This window comes from Coregonus lavaretus, assembly GCF_964263955.1.
Source record: "Coregonus lavaretus genome assembly, chromosome: 29".
Classification (NCBI taxonomy): domain Eukaryota; kingdom Metazoa; phylum Chordata; class Actinopteri; order Salmoniformes; family Salmonidae; genus Coregonus; species Coregonus lavaretus.
This window is the reverse complement of record NC_140016.1, coordinates 19,646,971-19,667,531: the sequence shown is the minus strand read 5'-3', so window position 1 is coordinate 19,667,531 and position 20,561 is coordinate 19,646,971. Positions and strand designations below refer to the sequence as shown.

Sequence of the window (20,561 nt, the reverse complement as noted above, 5' to 3'; positions counted from 1 at the left end):
AATGCTGCTCGTGTCTGTGTGTATGGGGTTATGATAATGTCTAGGCCAGCCCATACAAATAGAGTGAATTGAATGGGACTGCTGTAACTAATACAGTTGGGCAAAGAGAGATGTGTGTTTGTGTATGTGTGGGATCCTACATGGCCAAGAGCAACAACACAGCCAGGGTAGCTACATAACAGACTGCTGTGAGTAGGACGTCTTGTCCCTTGACTGTGTGTTGTAGACATCCAGCGTGCCAAAATAAAAAAATAAACATCCGTGCTTTAGTTAGATAATCAGCACTATGATAGAGGACAGAGTGCATCTCCTCCTCACACAGTGCTTCAGTTAGATAATCAGCACTATGATTCAGGACAGAGTGCCTCTCCTCCTCATACCGTGCTTCAGTTAGATAATCAGCACTATGATTCAGGACAGAGTGCCTCTCCTCCTCATACCGTGCTTCAGTTAGATAATCAACACTATGATTCAGGACAGAGTGCATCTCCTCCTCACACTTTGCTTCAGTTAGATAATCAGCACTATGATTCAGGACAGAGTGCCTCTCCTCCTCATACCATGCTTCAGTTAGATAATCAACACTATGATTCAGGACAGAGTGCATCTCCTCCTCAAACTTTGCTTCAGTTAGATAATCAGCACTATGATTCAGGACAGAGTGCCTCTCCTCCTCACACCGTGCTTCAGTTAGATAATCAGCACTATGATTCAGGACAGAATGCCTCTCCTCCTCACACTGTGCTTCAGTTAGATAATCAGCACTATGATTCAGGACAGAGTGCCTCTCCTCCTCACACCGTGCTTCAGTTAGATAATCAGCACTATGATTCAGGACAGAGTGCCTCTCCTCCTCACACAGTGCTTCAGTTAGATAATCAGCACTATGATTCAGGACAGAGTGCCTCTCCTCACACCGTGCTTCAGTTAGATAATCAGCACTATGATTCAGGACAGAGTGCCTCTCCTCACACAGAGTCTTCTGGCCTGCTGCAGGTGCAAGGTGCTGACTTTTACTTATAGTTTATTTTAGTTTTATTTTATTTTCTATACATGGCAGCTAAAAGTTGAATTGTGTACAACAAATATAAATCAGTAAATTGTGACAGTTAGGAACTTGAAGGGATGATGATGATGAAGATGATGATGATTTCAAGGTTTTACTGTTAACCTATAAAGCGTTACATGGGCTTGCTCCTACCTATCTTTCCGAGTTGGTCCTGCCGTACATACCAATACGTACGCTACGGTCACAAGACGCAGGCCTCCTAATTGTCCCTAGAATTTCTAAGCAAACAGCGGGAGGCAGGGCTTTCTCCTATAGATCTCCATTTTTATGGAACAGTCTGCCTACCCATGTGAGAGACGCAGACTCGGTCTCAACCTTTAAGTCTTTACTGAAGACTTATCTCTTCAGTAGGTCATATGATTGAGTGTAGTCTGGCCCAGGAGTGTGAAGGTGAACGGAAAGGCTGGAGCAACGAACAGCCCTTGCTGTCTCTGCCAGGCCGGTTCCCCTCTCCACTGGGGTTCTCTGCCTCTAACCCTGTTGCAGGGGCTGAGTCACTGGCTTGCTGGTGCTCTTTCATGCCGTCCCTGGGAGGGGTGCGTCACTTGAGTGGGTTGAGTTACTGACGTGATCTTCCTGTCTGGGTTGGCGCCCCCCCCTTGGTTTGTGCTGTGGTGGAGACCTCTGTGGGCTATACTCGGCCTTGTCTCAGGATTGTAAGTTGGTGGTTGGGGATATCCCTCTAGTGGTGCGGGGGCTGTGCTTTGGCGGAGTGGGTGGGGTTATATCCTTCCTGTTTGGCCCTGTCCGGGGGTTTCTTCGGATGGGGCCACAGTGTCTCCGGACCGCTCCTGTCTCAGCCTCCAGTATTTATGCTGCAGTAGTTTATGTGTCGGGGGGCTGGGGTTAGTTGGTTATACCTGGAGTACTTCTCCTGTCTTATCCAGTGTCCTGTGTGAATTTAAGTATGCTCTCTCTAATTCTCTCGTTCTCTCTTTCTCTCTGAGAACCTGAGCCCTAGGACCATACGTCAGGACTACCGGGCATGATGACACCTTGCTGTCCCCAGTCCGCCTGGCCTTGCTGCTATTCCAGTTTCAACTGTTCTGCCTGCGGCTACGAAACCCCTACCTGTCCCAGACCTGCTGTTTTCAACTCTTAATGATCGGCTATGAAAAGCCAACTGAGAGACCTGAGCCCTAGGACCATACGTCGGGACTACCGGCCGTGGTGACTCCTTGCTGTCCCCAGTCCGCCTGGCCTTGCTGCTATTCCAGTTTCAACTGTTCTGCCTGCGGTTATGGAACCCCTACCTGTCCCAGACCTGCTGTTTTCAACTCTTAATGATCGGCTATGAAAAGCCAACTGAGATTTATTCCTGATTATTATTTGACCATGCTTGTCACTTATGAACATTTTTGAACATCTTGGCATGGTTCTGTTATAATCTCCACCCGGCACAGCCAGAAGAGGACTGGCCACCCCTCATAGCCTGGTTCCTCTCTAGGTTTCTTCCTAGGTTTTCGCCTTTCTAGGGAGTTTTTCCTAGCCACCGTGCTTCTACACCTGCATTACTAGCTGTTTGGGGTTTTAGGCTGGGTTTCTGTACAGCACTTCGAGATATTAGCTGATGTAAGAAGGGCTATATAAAATAAAATTGATTGATTGATTGATGATGATGATGATGATGATCTGGGAGAAAAATATGGGATGGCATTGAAAGCGATAGTATTGATAGTATTGATGGCATTGACAGTATTGATGGTATTGATGGTATTTATAGTAGTGATGGTGTTGATGGTAGTGATGGTGTTGATGGTGTTTGTGGTGTTGCTGGTGTTGCTGGTATTACTGGTATTGCAGGTATTGCTGGTATTGCTGGCATTGATAGCATTGATGGCATTGATGGCATTGATGGCATTGCTGATATTGCTGGTATTGCTGGTAATGCTGGTTTTGCTGGTATTGCTGGTATTGCTGGCATTGCTGGTATTGCTGGTATCGCTGGTATCGCTGGTATCAATGGTATCGACTGAATCGATGGTATCGACGGTATCGACGGTATCGACGGTATAGGTGATATAGATGATATTGATGGTATTGCTGGTATTGCTAATATTGCTAGTATTGATGGTATTGCTGGTATTGCTGGTATTGATGGTATTGATGGTATTGATGGTATGGTTGGAATTGATAGTATTGATGGTATTGATGGTATTGCTGGTATTGCTGGTATTGCTGGTATTGATGGCATTGATGGTATTGATGGTGTTGATGGTATTGATAGTATTGATAGTTTTGATAGTAGTGATGGTATTGATGGTATTGATGGTATTGATAGTATTGAGGGTATTGATGGTATTGATGGTATTGCTGGTATTGCTGGTATTGATAGTATTGATAGTATTGATAGTATTGATAGTATTGATGGTATTGATAGTATTGAGGGTATTGATGGTATTGATAGTATTGATAGTATTGATAGTATTGATGGTATTGATAGTATTGAGGGTATTTCTGGTATTGCTGGTATTGCTGGTATTGATAGTATTGATAGTATTGAGATAATTGATGGTATTGATAGTATTGAGGGTATTGCTGGTATTGCTGGTATTGCTGGTATTGCTGGTATTGCTGGCATTGCTGGTATTGCTGGTATCGCTGGTATCGCTGGTATCAATGGTATCGACTGAATCGATGGTATCGACGGTATCGACGGTATCGACGGTATAGGTGATATAGATGATATTGATGGTATTGCTGGTATTGCTAATATTGCTAGTATTGATGGTATTGCTGGTATTGCTGGTATTGATGGTATTGATGGTATTGCTGGTATTGATGGTATTGCTGGTATTGATGGCATTGATGGTATTGATGGTGTTGATGGTATTGATAGTATTGATAGTTTTGATAGTATTGATGGTATTGATGGTATTGATGGTATTGATAGTATTGAGGGTATTGATGGTATTGATGGTATTGCTGGTATTGCTGGTATTGATAGTATTGATAGTATTGATAGTATTGATGGTATTGATAGTATTGAGGGTATTGATGGTATTGATAGTATTGATAGTATTGATAGTATTGATGGTATTGATAGTATTGAGGGTATTGCTGGTATTGCTGGTATTGCTGGTATTGCTGGTATTGATAGTATTGATAGTATTGAGAGAATTGATGGTATTGATAGTATTGAGGGTATTGCTGGTATTGCTGGTATTGCTGGTATTGCTGGTATTGATAGTATTGATAGTATTGATGGTATTGATAGTACTGAGGGTATTGATGGTATTGTGGAGAAGGGAGCCTGTGAGAGTCAGGTAAATAGTTAGGTCCATAGCCTTAGCAGCACACCTCGCTGTCCCCTCACGTCCTTTGGCTCTCGTCTGTGTAAATGGTATAGCTGGTTAACCACTCCTCTCCACTGTATAGCTGGTTAACCACTCCTCTCCACTGTATAGCTGGTTAACCACTCCTCTCCACTGTATAGCTGGTTAACCACTCCTCTCCACTGTATAGCTGGTTAACCACTCCTCTCCACTGTATAGCTGGTTAACCACTCCTCTCCACTGTATAGCTGGTTAACCACTCCTCTCCACTGTATAGCTGGTTAACCACTCCTCTCCACTGTATAGCTGGTTAACCACTCCTCTCCACTGTATAGCTGGTTAACCACTCCTCTCCATTGTCACAGTGTAACACCCACCAGGGTAATGCTATTTTACCCAGGAGGACATCGCTTTATGTAGGCCACTTACTCTGCTTATGAAACACCCAATTATTAACGCCGTAAAAAACCCTGCTTGTGGGAGGAACAGAGCGCTGACGCCTATTTTTAACTCAACCTTCCTTTCTCAGACAGGACAGGACAGAGCTGTTCCTTGTTTTCAGTCTTGGAGATGCCACCAAAAATCCCTCTTATAGATGTGTGTGTGTGTGCATGTGTGCAACTGTGCCTGTGTGTGCATAAGGTGTGCGATTGAGTGTGTGTGTATGTCTGTGCTTGTGTTTTAGCCACCAGTGTGATTTAGCAGCAGCAGACAGGCTGGTGAGTAAGAGTATCAACCGGATTCTGATGGATCTAATAGCTCTTAATGCCCAGTTAGCGTAGTGACAGTAACATGCTAGCCAATCTGCTCTCCCCTGACTGCTGAGGCCATGGTCTCTGTTTCAGCCTGAATGAAAACACCACATCTGGCGTCGCCTTAAAGAAAGCTAATTGTACTGTGAGGGCTCCAGCTGTTAGCATCTCTGTGTGTTGTAGTTGCGGTTCTACCTGTGAGATAAACAAACAAACAAATGAAACAACAGGAACCTGTAACCTGTTTCCTGATGCTCTGCAGTAGATCATCAGTGGTATGAAATCGTCATCTTGTCATGTATTAGGCCTATTATAATCTTTGTGTCGCCATAGTGACCTGCAATTTCATACTCTAAGATAAGATGAGTGGTCCAGGGTTTAAGAAAAAAAGAAAACAGCTAATTCATGAAGGATATTTACAGCAAGCTGAATTGTATAGCCTGAACTGTGACAAAGCGTGTTTTTGTACAATGACTTAGTATGAGAATTGTATCTTTCATTGTATTTACTATATGCACTTGATTGATGTAAAAAATAACTTGTTGCTCTTTATCAAACCAACAGAATGCCTCTGTAAGGTCATAGTTTATGTGGTTATATGATTGACAGAAACCCCAGTGTTGCGTGGGTTATAAAGAGTCTGAGTGACTGAATCATTTGATGACCTGGTTTATGTTCTCCTGCTGCTGTGTTTGTGCGCATGGCTTTCTACTTTTAGTTTAAATCCATGTGCGCGTGTGTGAGCGTGTGTTTGGGTGGACAGAGAGGGCTGTGAGATGAGATCATTCCCACGGACAGATGAGGTCATACACGAAGGACAGATCATGAGTCACTTCTATGCCTTTATTTTAAATAAAACAAATTGATCTTACAACAAAATGTCCTGATAGTAATTTCTCTGTGTTCGCTTGTAAATACTACAGTGTGAATAAAATATTTAAAATGAGCTGGTTTTGAGTCGGTGTTAACTGGTGCGATGTGAATGGCTTGGGAAGGTTGGCACTTAGCAGTGAGGGAGTTCTATTACGCTGGCCCGAATTGAACCGGGCAATGGCCCGTCACGTCATCGGGCGAACGCTGGGAGGGAGGAGTGCCCTTCTCAAATCAAACAGTAATCTGCGCCGCTCTGTCATGTTGTCAACAAGGCAGCATGGTGCATTGTCCAGAAACATACAACATCTCTTTTCCATCAAATAAATGTTTTAATTTTCAAACTAGTTTTCATTAGGAAGGCAGATAAACCGTTTTTATCCAAAGCAATCACTTTAGCATGTGAAAACAGAATCCTACTCATCACTCCACGTGCTTGATATTGTCACTTTGGTTTTGAACCTACTTCACCTTCGGCTAGAGTGGGGCACCTGGCTCACACCCGGGAGGCAGCCCGGTTCCAAACCGAATGCAATAACCTTTCACCCGGTTCAACCTCCTCCCACCGGGGTAACCTGGGCTAGATAAACAAACCCCCTCAGCGTGTTCCAGAGTGTTCCGTCTCCCTCCTTCTGACCCAGATTGGATGCTCCCAGGCTGCCTGTACTGCCTGTATATGACTACACTGCTGCTGTGTTGCTGTGAGCCACTGACAGACTAACATGCTTACAACACACAACCCGCAGCAGAGCTCACAAGCTAAGTGCAGAATGTCTCCTGGTGTTGCCTCTTTTCAAGAGCCTGGGTGGTTCCCCATCTACTGCACCAAACTAGATGGTCATCCTTCCGAATGAAAGACCCCTGAAACCACATTGAACACTATTCACCATTCCTGTCCCTCTCTGTGACATCCATCACATCAGGCCATGGTGCCATCCACTCTGACTCTTTACGTTAGGCCGCGTATGAGCCTTCACACACAGGGGAGGGCTTGATGCTCAGGGCAGCGATCAAGTGACAGAGGGGAAGTGAAGGTGGGGTAGTGCAGGATAGAATTACATAGCCCAGAATGCTGTTCGGTTGAGAGACATGCTGTTTTTTAGACTGATGCCTCATGTCCTTCACAACCGAGTTCTGCTGCATGCTCTTTGTGTGTCTTGACCAATCACATTCAAGGAAATCGCAGGTCGCACGGGCCGGTCACATAGCACAAAGCTCAAGGTGCGCTCTCCACTTTCCTCCGGTATTTATTTAGTAAGGTTGATAACACATCACTCTCGACAGACACAAGCAAAAACTCTTACATAAATGTAGCAGCCTACACATACATATTTGTGATCTGACATGCTGTATTGCATGGGAATTAGACTATGTTCAGTCTGATCAACTGTAACACAAGCAGCTGGATAGTCTAGCCTACTATGAGCCCTGTCCCTCTGGCCAGGGTAAACAAAGTATTTATAGGCCATTTGTTTGTGAAAAAATGTGAATGGGATCAACTTGGCTACCTAGACTTGACTGAGCGTTAAACTGACTAGGCTACCTAGACTTTTTAAATCCAAAATGATTAACCGTAATTAATCAATAAACACAATAGCTGACAGATAATGTTTTCTCAGACCTACAGTTGCATAGGGCAGGATTACACTATGCAAACCTGCATAAAGCAAGCTCAGCCCTGTGAGTATTATTGTCAAATAATGTTGCTTTCTCTGTTTCTGTGTATAGGAAACCCCCCCTAGTCCTTCTTTAAAATCTAATTCATATGAACAAGTACAAGGTTGCTGCAGTTTGACAGGGTTCTCATCCTCCCAAAGCCAGGAGTTTTTCCAGGAGTTTTTTTTTTAACCATATGACCTGATTAGGAAAAAGTCTGGTCCCATCATAGCTCATATTAAACGTTTTTGCAGCAGATGAATCACGTCATACCGTATAAGGTCCGGAGTTATACCTAGTTAGGTTACCAGATCAGGAAAAATATAGGCCCCAGATTTTTCGCCACACCACTCCGGCACATATGGTGCCACCTCTGCGGGAAGGGGATTCCTTCTCCCTCTGTCGAGGCGACAGTAGAGCAGTATGCCTCTCAGAGTGACAAATCCAAGGCGATAAGAGGAGGGATATAGGCCTAAGAAGGTGGGCAACGGGGAAGAACCTTGTAACACAATTGAGGACAAATTAGGAGAGCAAGACAAAGAAAACCTACCCGTAGATGTCATTGTCTACAGCAGGCATTGCCCCCTCATCCCACCCCCTGATCTCTTCCTCTTCCCCTCTCTCTCTGCGCCTGTTTTTTTTTCAGAACCGCGGAAAGCGACCTGCCTCTCGGAGCTCCATTGCCAGGGCAACGCGCTGCCTACTTGCAGGGGCTCCTGGTGCGCTTTGAAGCAGCTGTAATTTTATATTCTGACAAGCCCCTCAGCTCGCGATGCAGCATCCGGGTAACGCATTCAGTATCTGCAGAGCATTCAGTGCAGTGATTTAATAGTTAGGCTAAATAAATCAGCATTGAAAAGAAGGCAACATTAGTTATCTGACCGTTTCACAATACACATTTCATGGCAGTAATCTTAGAGATTACGTGTTGGAGGGAGAGGGACACGGAGGCAGAATTGGAGAGAGAGATGCAGAGTGCAGACACGAGTGTGTGTGTGTTGGGGTGAGGGGGGGGGGGGGGGTGTAGTGTGTGCATAATTATTATGTGGGTCATTCTGTCCATGAATTTGGGTTGCTCAGACTGTTATGGTCTTGTCAGAATGTACTGCCATGCAGCCAGTTACCACACTATCTATCACGCATGTGTCGGGGAAGAAGACATTCAATTGGCACTACTGAATAAACCTAGCACTCTCAGCCATAGGGTGTCGCTGTTTACCGTTGCAAGAGCAGAACATGACGGGATGTTCTAATAGCCCTATGTAGACACACACAAGAAATATCTAAGAGTTTGTGCCAAAAAAAGTAGATATCTATAATGTTAATAGTGTGACGCACTGACTGCACTACTCGTGATATCTATCACATTTAGGTGTTTAATTTATTATTTGAATAGAGGATGTAATCATTTTAAGAATATTGGTGACTAAGCCGAAATTCGTGGTATATAGAGGTTACCCACTCAAAGTATAACAACTGATCAAATAAGGACAGTATATTGTTGGTAAAATAAGGACCAGTGGTGAAAAGTACTTAAGTAAAAATACTTTAAAGTACTACTTAAGTAGTTTTTTGGGGTATCTGTACATTACTTTACTATTTCTATTTTTGACAACTTTTGCTTTTACTCCACTATATTCATAAAGAAAAGAATGTACTTCTTACGCCATACATTTTCCCTAACACTCAAAAGTACTCGTTACATTTTTACAGGAAAATTGTCCAATTCACGCACTTATCAAGAGAACATCCCTGGTCATCCCTACTGCCTCTGACCTGGCAGACTCACTAAACACAATGACTCTGATCTGGCGGATTCACTAAACACAAATGCTTCATTTGTAAATTTTGTCTGAGTGTTGGAGTGTGCCCCTGCAATGAGTAAATTTAGAAAACAAGACAATCGTGTCATCTTGTTTGCTTAATATAAGGAATGTGAAATGCTTTATACTTTTTCTTTAGATACTTAAGTATATGTGTGCAATTACATTTACTTTTAATACTTAAGTATATCTAAAAGCAAATACTTTTAGACTTTTACTGAAGTAGTATTTTACTGGGTGAATTTCACTTTTACTTGAGTCATTTTTCCATTAAGGTACACTACATGACCAAAAGTATGTGGACACCTGCTCATCGAACATCTAATTCCAAAATCATGGGCATTAATATGGAGTTGGTCCCCCCTTTGCTACTAGGTAGGTCATTGATGTTGGGCAATTAGGCCTGGCCCGCAGTCGCCATTCCAATTCATCCCAAAGGTGTTCGATGGGGTTGAGGTCAGGGCTCTGTGCAGGCCAGTCAAGTTCTTCCACACCAATCTCCACAAACCATTTCTGTATGGACCTCGCTTTGTGCACGGGGCATTGTCATGCTGAAACAGGAAAGGGCCTTCCCGAAACTGTTGCCACAAAGTTGTAAGCACAGAATCATCTAGAATATGCTGTAGCGTTAAGATTTCCCTTCACTGGAACTAAGGGGCCTAGCCTGAACCATGAAAAACAGCCCAAGACCATTATTCCTCCTTCACCAAACTTTACAGTTGGCACTATGCATTGGGGCAGGTAGCGTTCTCCTGGCAACCACCAAAAACAGATTTGTCCGTCAGACTACTAGATGGTGAAGCGTGATTCATCACTCCAGAGAACGCGTTTCCACTGCTCCAGAGTCCAATGGCGGCAAGCTTTACACCACTCAAGCTGATGCTTGGCATTGCGCATGGTGATCTTAGGCTTGTGTGCGGCTGCTCTGCCATGGAAACCCATTTCATGAAGCTCCCGACGAACAGTTATTGTGCTGACGTTGTTTCCACAGGCAGTTTGGAACTCAGTAGTGAGTGTTGCAACAGAGGACAGACAATTTTTACGCACTACACGCTTCAGCACTCGGTAGTCCCGTTCTGTGAGCTTGTGCAGCCTACCACTTTGCGTCTGAACCGTCGTTTCAATTTCACAATAACAGCACTTACAGTTGACCGGGCAGCTCTTAACGGGGCAGAAATTTGACAAACTGACTTGTTGGAAAGGTGGCTTCCTATGATGGTGCCACGATGAAAGTCGCTGAGCCCTTCAGTAAGGCCATTCTACTGCCAATGTTTGTCTTTGGAGTTTGCATGGCTGTGTGCTCGATTTTATACACCTGTCAGCAACGGTGTGGCTGAAATAGCCAAATCCACTAATTTGAAGGGCTGTCCACATACTTTTGTATATATAGTGTATCTTTACTTTTACTTCAGTGTGACAATTGGGTACTTTTTCCACCAATGATAAGAAAAGTATATTGCTGATCAAAGACTAAGTATAAATGTGAAACGGCCTCTTATTTGCAATGATTGATTTTGCTTAACGGTCCCATTGGAAACATGTCCTATGAATCCTAGTGTACTGTTTTTGTCACCCATGCCCTTTATGAAGTGTATATAATTTTCAATAATATAGAATTGTCAATAATTTTCAATAAGGACAATATATTGCTGATCAAATAAGGACAGTATTTTGCTGATAAAATAAGGACAGTATATTGTAAGAGGTGATACAATTAGGTTGATCCGTTATGGAAAGCCAATTCAATTCATTTCTAAAGTACTTCAAAGCCGGGGCATGTATGACGATATTGGCCTACAGGTTAAGAACAACAAGGTGGCCAGACGCATGATGGTGCTGTTACATCATAAACGGGTAATAGAGGCGCGTAATAGGGCTGTTCTTGAAGGGATGCGACATTCAGCAGCTGCAGAGAGACAGTAGCATCACCGCGGACGTAAATAGCGCTATTCTAAAAGGCAGGACGATAGAAATAACAAACACTTATAGTGCGATCCTCTGATACGGAATTTATTTGTGTGCTTTTAGATTTTAGCATTTCTGCGTTTGACCTATAGCCTAGTTATTCTAGCATACAATGGCGATACAAACCCGAAAAAGACGCTGGTTAGGTGGATGGGCATTTCCTTCTTTTGCTCTTCTTTTGCTTCATTTGAAAGGAATCTCCGGACAGATACGATACTCAATTCAAGAGGAACTAAAAGTCGGAACGGCAGTTGGGAATATAGCTAAAGACCTAAGATTCGACACCTCGAGACAAGCGGACCGGAATCTTCGCATCTTATCTGGAACAAAGCACGAGCTCTTCCAGGTAAACCGGAGAGATGGCACTTTGTTAGTGAACCACAGAGTAGACAGAGAGGAACTGTGCGTAAAAACCACGCCGTGTTTCATCAACCTAAAAGCGGTGATAGAAAATCCGCTAGAAATGCACCAAGTGACAGTAGAGATAATAGATGTAAACGACAATTCCCCTAAATTCCCCGAGGAAACATATAATTTGGAAATACTAGAGTCCGCATTGGCAGGGACACGGTTCCAAGTGGAGGGAGCACACGACTCAGATGTAGGCTTAAATGCTTTGCAGTCTTATACGTTAAGCCACAACCAGTATTTTCGAGTGGAAACAGAAGAATTTGGTGAAGACGGTAAAATCCCATTTCTAATATTACAAAAACCATTGGATAGGGAGCTTATTTCTCAGCACACGTTGCTGTTAACAGCATTAGATGGGGGCAAGCCACCCAAATCAGGAGGCCTTAATATTACAGTTATTGTGTCCGATATAAATGATAACGCACCAGTGTGTGACAAGCAGAAATACACGGTAACCATAAAGGAAAGTGCACCTGCGGGGACATTTTTAATTCGATTGAATGCCTCTGATACGGACGAGGGTCTAAATGGCGAGGTCAAGTATTCTTTACGAGGCAAATTTAGAGGTATGGGTGTTGAGCCCTTTGAGTTGGACAGTAAAACAGGAGAGCTAAAAGTGAAGGGAGGCCTTGATTTCGAGGAGAAGCAGGTGTATGAGATGAATGTACTGGCAGCGGACACGGGAGCGGTGTCTCTCTCCACACACTGCAACGTGCTCGTCAGAGTTGAAGACGTGAATGACAACAGGCCCGAGATTGACGTCACCTCTCTGTCCAGGCGGATCTCTGAGGACGCACATCCCGGTACCGTGGTAGCGCTAATGGGGATGACCGACCTGGACTCGGGTGTGAACGGACAGGTAGTCTGTTCTTTACCGAAGGATTTACCGTTTGATCTGAAGCCTTCTCCCGATGGACATTTCTATTCGTTAGTCACGAATGAATTCCTTGATAAAGAGTCTGTGGCTCGGTATGATATTACAATCACGGCTAAAGACTTAGGAACCCCTCCTTTGACATCAACTAAAGTAATTCAAGTGGAGGTAGTAGATGTTAACGATAATAATCCACTTTTCACCGACAACCCTTACACATTTTATGTAGTTGAAAACAATAAACCCGGTATATCTATTTTCTCTGTAAGCGCGTCTGATTTTGATGAAGGTGAAAATGCAGCCATTTCATATTCACTGGACCGTGGGAGCACTGGACAAAGCATGACATCCTTCCTAAACATAAATGAAGGCAACGGTACCATTTACGCACTTAAGAGCTTTGACTTTGAAACCCTCAAAACGTTCCAGTTTCACGTCATTGCCAAGGACTCGGGCACTCCGTCACTAAGCAGCAATGTCACAGTGAACGTGTTCATTCTGGATCAGAACGACAACGCTCCAGTAATCTTGTATCCAGTCAGCGCTAACGGTTCCGCTGAAGGTGTGGAGGAGATTCCCCGCAATGTGAACGCAGGCCATTTGGTGACTAAAGTGAGAGCCTATGATGCTGACATAGGATATAACGGCTGGTTATTATTATTCACTGCAGGAAGTTACTGACCACAGTCTATTTGCTTTGGACCGCTATACAGGACAGATAAGGACACTTCGGCCATTCACAGAGACAGACGAGACTGAGCATAAACTGGTCATACTGGTAAAAGACAATGGGAACGTTTCATTGTCAGCAACAGCTACTGTGATGATCAACGTTGTGGAGCCCAAAGAGGCTTTTGCAGCTTCTGATGTTAAAAGCGCAGTAAAAGACGAAGAGGAGAACAGCGTTACATTTTATTTGATCATAACTTTGGGATCAGTTTCAGCACTTTTCATCATCAGTATCATCGTGTTGATTTTAATGCAGTGCTCCAAAGCCCCAGACTATTCCTCCAAGTACTTACAAGATGCGAATTACGACGGGACACTGTGCCACAGCATCCAGTACAGATCCGGAGACAAACGGTACATGTTAGTTGGACCCAGAATGAGTATAGGTTCTACTATAGTCCCGGGCAGCAATGGGAATACTCTAGTGGTACCCGAACACAGGAGGAGAGCTTCTGGAGAGGTAAGAAGTGTCTTTATCCTTTACTGCCTATTAAGTCAGATAAAGAGACATGTTTTGAGTGAATTTGTGCGCTAGCATGTTTTTGTCTGTGCGTAATGTCCATGCGCAAACTCCCTGTAGAGGGCGTTGTCCATGGTGCTGAATTACAAGCTCACTTAGGTTATTTTACATTTTAGTCATTTAGCAGACGCTCTTATCCAGAGCGACTTACAGTTAGTGAGTTCATACATTTTCATACTGGCCCCCCGTGGGAATCGAACACACAACCCTGGCGTTGCAAGCGCCATGCTCTACCAACTGAGCTACACGGGCTGTTCTTTAACTGTGCACTCCTTCAATTTAGTATTTTTCTCTTCCTCACCTATCTAATCACCCCTTCTTTTATTCTTATTTTTACTGATATTGGTGTATTTACTGGATTCGATACAGAAGACACACACGGAGCTCATAGTAGCCTATTGTGTGGACCAGAATCCCAGACCACATGGTGTCAGGGTAACACAAGGAGACTGTTTAGTACTTTGTAGATTAGACCCTACCCCTCTCTGTGCTGTTTTGTTTCACACACTGAGAGACTGGTGCGGACATCTGAACAAGACATGTATACGATAGTCAGATAATAATTGTATTATTTTTCGGTGCTGAAGCATTTGATTCAGTATGGATCATTTCGACTTGGCTATCTGATCATTAGGATTGTATTTTTTCATTGAGGTTTGTGCTTTATGTTCGGTTTAACGATGGGAGACGGAGGACAAAGGCGCAGATGGGAGTACTGGTGGGTTGCTCTGCGTTTCTCTTTGCTGCTGTGGTTCGGAGAGCAGGTTTCAGCACAGATAAGGTACTCTATTCCAGAGGAGGTGAAAGAGGGATCCGTTGTTGGAAATGTTGCTAAGGATTTGGGGCTTGACGTCAGTACTTTGTTGGAGAGGCGGTTTCGTATTGTTTCTGGATCTAATGACGCTCTTTTCCAGATAAATCAGAACAATGGCGTCTTGTATGTTCATAAGAATATCGACAGAGAAGTGCTATGTGATGGTAACAGCGCCTGCTTGATAAACCTCAAAATGGTTGTTGAAAACCCTTTAGAAATCCATTATGTAGGTGTAGAAATTACCGATGTGAATGATAATTCTCCCAGTTTCCCAGAAAAGGAGAAAAGACTTGAAATTGCAGAGACTACTGTGCCTGGAACACGTTTTCAGCTGCCAGCTGCGCTTGACCCTGATGTAGGAATACATTTCGTTCGCTTCTATAAATTGAGTCAGAATGAACATTTTGAGTTGCAAGTAAGAGACAGGGCAGATGATAAAATTCCATTTTTAGTTTTACAGAAATCTTTAGATAGGGAGCAAAAAGCCAAGCACAAGTTGGTGTTAACGGCGATTGATGGGGGAAATCCACCAAAATCAGGGACTCTTAATATTACCATCACTATTCTCGATTCAAACGACAACCACCCAGTGTTCACCCAAGAGGTTTACTCTGTGACGTTGCATGAAAATGTAAAAGTTGGAAATGTTGCGATTAAAGTTAAGGCCACTGACATCGACGAAGGCCCAAATGGTGATATTGAATATATCTTCAGCAGTGACTTAAAACCTAAAATATACGACGTATTTACTTTAGATAGTATGACAGGTGAAATCAGAGTTAAGGGAGATGTGGATTTCGAAGACATCGATGTTTACAAACTGGATGTCCAAGCATCGGATAAAGGAAATCCTCCACTAACTGTTGAATGCAGAGTCATCATTAAGATAATAGATGTAAATGATAACCAACCAGAGATAGATGTGACATCATTGTCAAATTTAGTGTCAGAAGGTTCAAAACGAGGAACTGTTATTTCTCTCATAAGCGTAAGTGATAAAGACTCCGGCATTAATGGGAAAGTAATGTGCAATCTGTCAGGAGATGTACCTTTTGAATTGAAACCTTCATTTCAGGAAAACATGTATTCTTTAGTGACGAAACAGCATTTAGACAGAGAACTCGTGTCCCATTATGACATCACAATAACAGCCACTGACTGTGGTCAGCCTCCTCTGTCCACATTCAAAACTCTGAGCGTCCAGATATCAGATGTGAACGATAACAGCCCAGAATTCTTCCAAAACCCTGTTGAGCTGTACTTAGTGGAGAATAACGCCCCTGGTGCATCCATATTCTCTGTAAGCGCAACAGATAAAGACTTGAATGAAAATGCTGCGATTTCATATCACATTGTTAGAGGTGAAGGGACACAGAATGATATGGCATCTTTTCTGAATATCAATTCTGATAATGGACATATTTCCGCTCTAAAAAGCTTTGACTTTGAAACTCTCAAAACATTCCAATTCCAAGTTGTAGCTACAGATTCTGGAACTCCATCACTAAGCAGCAACGTCACAATAAACGTGTTCATTCTGGATCGGAACGACAACGCTCCAGTGATCTTGTATCCAGTCAGCGCTAACGGTTCCGCTGAAGGTGTGGAGGAGATTCCCCGCAATGTGAACGCAGGCCATTTGGTGACTAAAGTGAGAGCCTATGACGCTGATATAGGATATAACGGCTGGTTATTATTTTCACTGCAGGAAGTTACTGACCACAGTCTCTTTGCTTTGGACCGCTACACAGGACAGATAAGGACTCTTCGGTCATTCACAGAGACAGACGAGGCTGATCATAAACTGGTCATACTGGTAAAAGACAATGGGAACGTTTCACTCTCAGCAACAGCTACTGTGATGATCAACGTTGTGGAGCCCAAAGAGGCTTTTGCAGCTTCTGATGTTAAAAGCACAGGAAAAGACGACGATGAGAACAGCGTTACATTTTATTTGATCGTTACTTTGGGGTCGGTTTCAGCGCTATTTTTCATCAGTATCATCGTGCTGATTTTAATGCAGTGCTCCAAAGCCCCAGACTATTCCTCCAAGTATGTACAAGATGCGAATTACGACGGGACACTGTGCCACAGCATCCAGTACAGATCCGGAGACAAACGGTACATGTTAGTTGGACCCAGAATGAGTATAGGTTCTACTATAGTCCCGGGCAGCAATGGGAATACTCTAGTGCTACCCGACCACAGGAGGAGAGCTTCAGGAGAGGTAAGAGTTGTCTCTGTCCTCTACTGCCCATTAAACCCGCTAAAGAGACATGTTTTGAGTGAATTTGTTGTTTGTTAGCATGTTTTGTCTGTGCTTAATGTCTGAGTGTGCAAACTCGCAGCAACAGTCGTTGTCGATGGTGCTGAACCTCGCTTATGAGTTTTTGAGAGCATTGTAGGCTACTATTGAAATAATCTGTTGTTTTGCTCTGTAGCTACTCCTCCATTTCATTCACTACCTCTTCCTCTCATCCGCTCATCTTCCACCATCATATTTACTTGTTCTTTGATGTCTAATTTACTGGAATTTGTGTACATATTTGTTAGGATAAAAAAAACGTACCGGTTTATTGAAAACAACTCTCGGAGATCATGTAGTAGTTGTACTGTAGATACCAGAATTCCGGGCCACATGGTGTCAGCGTAACACAAGGAGACTGTCTGGTACTTTTTATACTAGGCTCTGCCCCTATCTGGGCTGTTTTGTTCTACACATGCAGAGAGAGTGGGCGGATATCAGAACAAGATGTACTATGATAGTCAGAGAATCATAATTATTTTTTGGTGCTGAAACATTGGATTCAGTATGGATCATTACGAGTTGGCCATCTGATCAGTAGGATCGTATTTTTTCATTGAGGATTGTGCTTAATTGTCTGTTTAACGATGGGAGACGGAAGACAAAGGCGCAGATGGGAGTACTGGTGGGTTGCTCTGCGTTTCTCTTTGCTGCTGTGCTTCGGAGAGCAGGGTTCGGCACAGATAAGGTACTCTATTCCAGAGGAGGTGAAAGAGGGATCCGTTATTGGAAATGTTGCTAAGGATTTGGGTCTTGACGTCAGTACTTTGGTGGAGAGAAGATTTCGTATCGTTTCTGGATCTAATGATGCTCTTTTCCAGATAAATCAGAACAATGGCGTCTTGTATGTTCATAATAATATCGACAGAGAGGAGCTCTGTGATGGCACTGGCGTGTGCTTGATAGATGTTAAAATAGTAGTTGAAACCCCGCTAGAAGTCTACTATGTAGGTGTAGAAATCACAGATGTGAATGATAATTCACCTAATTTTCCAGAAAAGGAACAGAAATTTGAGATAGCTGAGCATACCGCTCCAGGTACACGTTTCCAATTACATGCAGCTCGTGACCCTGATGTTGGGATGAATTCAGTTCATACCTATAAAATAACCTCAAATGATCATTTTGAAATCGATGTGCGGCAAAGCGATGAGGACAAAATACCGTTTTTAGTTTTAAAGAAGTCGCTAGATAGGGAACAAAACCACAACTACACGCTTCTTCTAACAGCGATAGATGGAGGTAATCCTCGAAGATCAGGAACTCTAAATGTTACAATTATTGTTCTAGATAGTAATGATAACCGCCCAGTCTTTAGTCAGGATACATATACTATTAGGATACAAGAAAACGTTGGAGTTGGTACAGTTGTTATTAGAGTAAATGCAACTGATCCAGATGAAGGAAGTAACAGTGAGGTTGAGTTCAGCCTGGGTAAAACCTTAAGGAGAAAAGTCTATGATATTTTTGAACTGGATAGACTAACTGGAGACATTAGAGTTAAAGGTGAGGTGGACTTCGAGGACACAGAGGTGTATAAACTAGATGTTCAGGCCTCAGACAAAGGACAACCTCCATTGACTGTGGAATGTAGAGTGATCATAAAGATAATCGATGTTAATGACAATAAGCCAGAAATTGATGTAACATCCCTCTCTAATACAGTGCCTGAAGATTCAAAACCAGGAACCGTTATTTCTCTCATCAGCGTGACAGATAAAGACTCTGGTATTAATGGTAAAGTGATTTCAAGTATATCAGAAAATGTCCCTTTTGAATTGACGCCATCATATAAAGAAAACTTATATTCAATAGTCACAAGGGGACGTTTAGATCGAGAACTCGTGTCCCATTACGACATCACAATAACAGCCACTGACTGTGGTCAGCCTCCTCTGTCCACATTCAAAACTCTGAGCGTCCAGATATCAGATGTGAACGATAACAGTCCAGAATTCTTCCAAAACCCTGTTGAGCTGTACTTAGTGGAAAATAACGCCCCCGGTGCATCCATATTCTCTGTAAGCGCCACAGATAAAGACTTGAACGAAAATGCTGCTATTTCATATCACACAATTAGAGGAGAAGCGACACAGAATGATATGGTATCTTTCTTGAATATCAATTCTGATAACGGACATATTTCCGCTCTAAAAAGCTTTGACTTTGAAACTCTCAAAACATTCCAATTCCAAGTTGTAGCTACAGACTCTGGAACTCCGTCACTAAGCAGCAACGTCACAATAAACGTCTTCATTCTGGATCAGAACGACAACGCTCCAGTGATCTTGTATCCCGTCAGTGCTAACGGTTCCGCTGAAAGTGTGGAGGAGATTCCCCGCAATGTGAACGCAGGCCATTTGGTGACTAAAGTGAGAGCCTATGATGCTGACATAGGATATAACGGCTGGTTATTATTTTCACTGCAGGAAGTTACTGACCACAGTCTCTTTGCTTTGGACCGCTATACAGGACAGATAAGGACACTTCGGCCATTCACAGAGACAGACGAGGCTGATCATAAACTGGTCATACTGGTAAAAGACAATGGGAACGTTTCACTCTCAGCAACAGCTACTGTGATTATCAACGTTGTTGAGCCCAAAGAGGCTTTTGCAGCTTCTGATGTTAAAAGCGCAGTAAAAGACGAGGAGGAGAACAGCGTTACATTTTATTTGATAATAACTTTGGGGTTGGTTTCAGCGCTTTTTCTCGCCAGTATCATCGTGTTGATTTTAATGCAGTGCTCCAAAGCCCCAGACATTTCATCCAAATATTTACAAGAGGCGAATTACGACGGGACACTGTGCCACAGCATCCAGTACAGATCCGGAGACAAACGGTACATGTTAGTTGGACCCAGAATGAGTATAGGTTCTACTATAGTCCCGGGCAGCAATGGGAATACTCTAGTGGTACCCGAACACAGGAGGAGAGCTTCAGGAGAGGTAAAAACTTTTCCTAACCTTTTCTCTCCATAATGTATTTGATTTTGATCGTGTTTGGCCCAGGAGAGGTAAGAACTGTTCATAACCTTTAGTCTCCATAATGTATTTTATTTTGATTATGTTTGGTCCGTGGCTAATGGGACATAGGCAAAGTCGCTGCCGTGGTTGCTGTCCATGGTGCTGAATTACAAGCTCTCTTAATTAGTTGGTGAGAGCTTGCTAGGCTACTACCACACCTGCATTTTCTGTTATTTTGCTATATAGCCTACTTCTTCAATTCAGTCTCGTCCTCTTCATCTTCCTCCCATCTCTACCCACCCTCCATCTTCATTTTTACTCGTTATTTGATAGCTAGTGTATGTATATTTATTGGTATGTAAACTCTCGGAGCTCATATCACTGTGGATGGAATCCCGGCCCACAGGGTGCCAGTGTAACACAAAGATACTGTCTGGTGCTTTATAGAATAGGCCCTGCCCCTCTCTGGGCTTCTATCTGATTTGGTTTGTTCTAGAGAGAGCTGAGCAGACATCCGAAAAAGACCTGCTGT

At 43.2% G+C, this 20,561-nt stretch overlaps 1 protein-coding gene and 1 pseudogene across 2 annotated transcripts; both read left to right on the top strand.

The window, feature by feature from the left end:
* The first annotated feature begins 11,522 nt into the window (after window positions 1-11,522).
* On the top strand, window positions 11,523-17,163 carry LOC311104596 (protocadherin alpha-8-like; annotated as a pseudogene). Its single transcript has 3 exons — window positions 11,523-13,884; window positions 16,821-16,985; window positions 17,107-17,163. The product of its transcript is annotated as a protocadherin alpha-8-like (transcript).
* Window positions 17,164-17,650: 487 nt separating this feature from the next.
* On the top strand, window positions 17,651-20,044 carry LOC311104595 (protocadherin alpha-8-like; the record flags this gene model as incomplete). The annotated part of the gene is made up of 1 exon (XM_084146469.1): window positions 17,651-20,044. One exon carries the CDS (start codon window positions 17,651-17,653, stop codon window positions 20,042-20,044), a length of 2,394 nt encoding a protein of 797 aa, XP_084002595.1.
* Between the last annotated feature and the right edge of the window lie 517 nt (window positions 20,045-20,561).